At 40.6% G+C, this 4,585-nt stretch overlaps 1 protein-coding gene across 1 annotated transcript in view; it reads left to right on the top strand.

The window, feature by feature from the left end:
- Positions 1–639: 639 nt before the first annotated feature.
- The window catches only part of opn4xa (opsin 4xa), a gene marked incomplete at both ends in the record, with an annotated part of 12,474 nt that continues 8,528 nt past the window's right edge, over positions 640–4,585 (top strand). The window contains 1 exon segment of the mRNA XM_079735884.1: positions 640–773. Within this exon segment, the coding sequence (XP_079592010.1) occupies positions 640–773 (134 nt within the window).

Here is a 4,585-nt window from a genome sequence, read left to right on the forward strand (position 1 = left end):
TTAAATTTCTCAACTTGAACAATGTTGTCGCACAAATAAATGACGATTCAAACACGATGAAATATCGGAATTGTTATTCGGGATTGGATGACTATTGTGTAAAGAGCATGATGGGTTACGATGGGACGGGGGGCCCTCCTGATTCCATCACATTAACAACATACAGATCAAAAGAAATCCTCTTAGGATTCCTGTCCTCCATTTGAGGAGCGGTCATGGAAATGACACGGACATTCAAGCCCATTTAATTATCAAGCAAAGCTGATGTTTAATCACTACTTCAAGTTAATATGTTTCTCTAATTTTATAATCACTCGTTTTTCATTACGGCTTAAAATACGGCTAAGTAGGCTACTCCATTATGAATACGTTTTTCCTTTTTTTTGTGAGAGCTGTTTCCCGCCGGATCAATCCAATCATATTGAGTGAGGCTAACCTTGCAGAATAAATGCAATGTGACAGGTTGTGTTCTGAGGTCATACCTTCTACCTGGAAGTGATCAATATCCCACTGACTGACTATAAGCTTGGAAAGTGTGGGCTAAATCTATATCATCCCTCGTTCGTACCGGTCAACAAAAATCGTTGGGCGGTCGGAAGTCTTGGCTGACGACGCTCCTCTGCTTCTCTCCCCCAGAACATGGACATGGACCGCGGGTTCTACCGCAAGGTGGACGTCCCGGACCACGCCCACTACGTGATCGCCTTCTTCGTGCTCATCATCGGAGTGGTTGGTGTGACCGGCAACGCCCTGGTCATGTACGCCTTCTTGTGGTACGTCCCTTTGTCTTCCACAGGGGGTTGGAGCTCAGAATGGGAGAGACTTAGCATCACCCGGACAGTTTTGCCGGAATGCATATTACTCTTGAACTGCCTATTCATTTTTGATTACCAAGGGGCGTGTACCAAAATTTCCCCCGGAGGTGATACAATCAAACTACTACCAATCAGAGCCATCTTGGTTGTTTATGAAAATGCCTCAACGGCGCCCCCATAGGGAGGTCCTCTTCACAATCATGGTAACAAACCCGCCCCATATTAGATGAACGGTAATGATTGGCCTGACCCAGGGCAGGTCTGCTGGAAATCTGTCTGAATGGGAAGGATCCAAAACCGGATCCAAAACCAACGAGTTTGGTTTTAGATCTAGCTGTTTTCCAGTAGACGAGTTTGGGTGGATGAGTGTGAATTGCAACTTAGTATGCCTTTTTTAAGCGTGGTCTTTTCAAGAATGTCAGTGCGTGAAGAGCGTGTATTTCAATCGATTTATGACAACTTGGGACACCTGTGACCTATGGCGATGCTGAAAACACAGGGTTTCTATGGAAACGTGTCATTTGTAATTAAGGAATTAGACCTGAGGGTAGGGATTCAGATGTGTCTCTTGCTGTGTTTGTGTCTCTTTTCCCATGCGGTCAGACAGACCACATGACCTGTACATACCACACACAACAAACATCCATCAAACAGCAGTTTGATCTTCGTACGGTGTGTTGTGTAGAGTGATGGAAGATATTAGTGCGAAACTGATTGCTCTGATGATAGTATATATGAGTATAAAAACATCAGTCAAAAGCTGTTGATTGAAGAGTAATTTCTCCTGGTTATACAGCTGTCTGTAATTTAGAAGTGACATAATATCACTTGTGCGACAAGGTAGATAATGTGTTTGGGTATAAGGGTACATGGTGGAGACTACAGCTGCAGTCATTTGTAGAGCAACATCAAGAGGAATCTTATTCTCATGTCTCATTCCCAAAGGTTTTTATTTTGCGCTACCACCTACTAGCTTCGGAGAATCATTAAAGTATCCCTTTTGATGTCTTTGACCAAAGCAAATGAGTGTAGTGGCCTCCTTTTAACAGTTGACAGATTAACGTTTTGCTAAATAGTTTTATGTATTCGTTATGCTGTTTCATGTTTTTATCTGCTTTCTCTTTTTTTCTAGGTATAGAAAGTGATTAAATCCCCCCAAAATGCCATCAGAACGATTTATATTGGCTTTATATATGCATGTATTATTCATAAGGTACATCTAAGAAGCAGTTTAGGAGTCTAGCTCTGTTGGTTTTATTCAAGGCATGACTATGATTCACATCGACATAGTGGTGTTCTCTCTGACAATAAGACTTATTTTTGACGTCGCCAGAAGGGATGGGCTGATGCCATAACTCAGGGTGACAGATAGGAGACCGAAACATAGGAGGCTCAAGACAGAAAGGAGTCTCTATAAACTCACCGTAAGACAGATAGGAGACTCAGTACAAGATAGATAGGAGACAGTACAAGACAGATAGGAGAAAGTACAAGACAGATAGGAGACAGTAAAAGACAGATAGGAGACTCAATATAACACAGACTCAGTAGAAGACACACAGGAGACTCAGTACAAGACAGATAAGAGACTCAGTACATAGGAGACTCGATTTAAGGAAGTAAGCAGACATGACACAAGACAGCAGACTAGTCTGTCTAGTCTGATAGCTGGTTTTATTTTGAAATGTTTAGTAATGCAATAAAACAAAAATGAAATAGTGGAAACAGATATTGAATTGATTACTTAATATATGAATGGAGTAATATGTACGATTCAGATCTTTCTACGCATGTTGAATGACCTGGATATGTTTCCACAGGATTTGTATCATTCGTATCACTATTTGGTTTCATACTTCCATGTCTTAAAGACTAAACGATACGTCAATGTAGTAATGATAAATAAGACAACCGAAAATCCTTTTGAAACAATCTTTGTGTGGTTTAACGTAGTTAGATATTTGAACACACGGTTGTAAAGCATGCTTTTAAATGGAAAGATATTGCACTGTGTAAGTCACAGAACAAAAAACACATTTCTGACCTTTTGGTTACTGTTACATGCGTGGCCGCTGGGGCTCTGGCTGGCTGACTGAAGTGAAGAGGCAAATGGTGGTTTCTTGTCGTCTGTCACACAGTTAAAGGCCATTACTCTTGCAGGCACGGCCGGTTACATGGTTCCTGCATTAGTGACCTGGAGCTGGTGGCGTCTTCCAGTTCACCCATGTGTCACACCCGCACCCATCACTCAACATTCCTCAAAGATTTGCCACACGATTTACACACAAAAACACATCCACACACGTATCTGCATACACGCACGCATGCACGCACTCACATACACCCGCTATGTCATACGTTCAACTTTCGCGAGACATTGAAAGAGTAATACTATATACATTTTTAACAAACAAGTACATGAGACCTCGTCTAGATTATTTATTTGGACCACAGAATCGTGTCACAGGCAAAGTTCGGTGCATTTCCCCCCTATTTGTTCTAACCCCATCCCCTCCATATTAGGTTTATAGTACGTTTATAGTTCCCAAAGCTAGTTATGTAGACGATAAATCTATAAACGCACAAAATAAAATTATAAAATCCTATCCTTTATCCTATCCATAATGCTCACCGAGTTTCTAGGAGAAGAATATTTTGCTGCGGTTCATTTTAGTTAAGGGTGCAGAAGTACTTGAAAGAGAATAAGATATTGTGGAATGACATCTTTGACAGTTTCAACCTTCAGAGAAGAACCCATCTCTACATTGTATAAAGCGATGGATTGACGCAGAGATATGTCTGTACTCGAACTGTACTTAAACTTTTACGAGCAGCTTCTTTTGTGCGTGGATGAACATGTATCGGTATTTTATGTAAGTTGCTTTGAATAAGTGGCGACTTATTGACAAAAATGTAATTATGCAAGCATATACAAGAATCCCAGCACACTAGTATGTGTGGACAACAGGTGTTATACATAAACAAGCCTGTGAGACAGACGCAAGTGTTTTTCACATCACAGGGTGAGGTATGCCCATGATCAAAGCGCCGTTCCGTTGGCTACAGGCTTAACACACTTTCATCAGGAAAACCTTTTCAAAACAAGGTAACGGCATCGGCTTGGGGCTGGAGCGGCATCGCGTTCATTGTTCACAAGTAGTCAAGGAAGCTCTGCTAGGCAACTCTGTTGACCTCTGGAAGCAGTTTGGTCTGCATTGTTCGCCACAAGACAGGGTTTTATTTTGAAAAATGGGCACAGATTTAATAGTGAGGTAACCCCTTTATAATAAGGGGACATTAATTAACCGTTAATTAACAATAGTGAATGCCGTTATGCACATTAATTAACGATTAATTAACTCTTCACTAAAGGTCTAGTAATCATTTTCGGTTTTATGTTTACTAATGGTCTTGATGAAATCGTAGGCAATGGTGTGTATTATAACTAAGGTATACATTTTTACATTCCTTATTAGGGACCAGCTAACCCATCCCCCTAACCACTATGCTAATGCTATGTATGAATATTTAGAACTCCATTGACTAATGTTTCTTAATGGTTAATTAAGTAACCCTTATTGAAAAGTATTGCCAACTATATTCAGTCCTCAATGTGAAAGACATTTAATAAGAGACACTATGCAAGAGGCTTGGCAGGGGGTTCAAGGTAGGATTCTTCTTACAAAAAAAGAAAGTAATGTTATGAAAGAGCAATTGTGCTTGACTGAAAGTGCATCTGACATGTGACAACAGGTAACTGGCTATTGTCT

This window comes from Pollachius pollachius (assembly GCF_949987615.1).
Source record: "Pollachius pollachius genome assembly, chromosome: 4".
Lineage (NCBI taxonomy): Eukaryota > Metazoa > Chordata > Actinopteri > Gadiformes > Gadidae > Pollachius > Pollachius pollachius.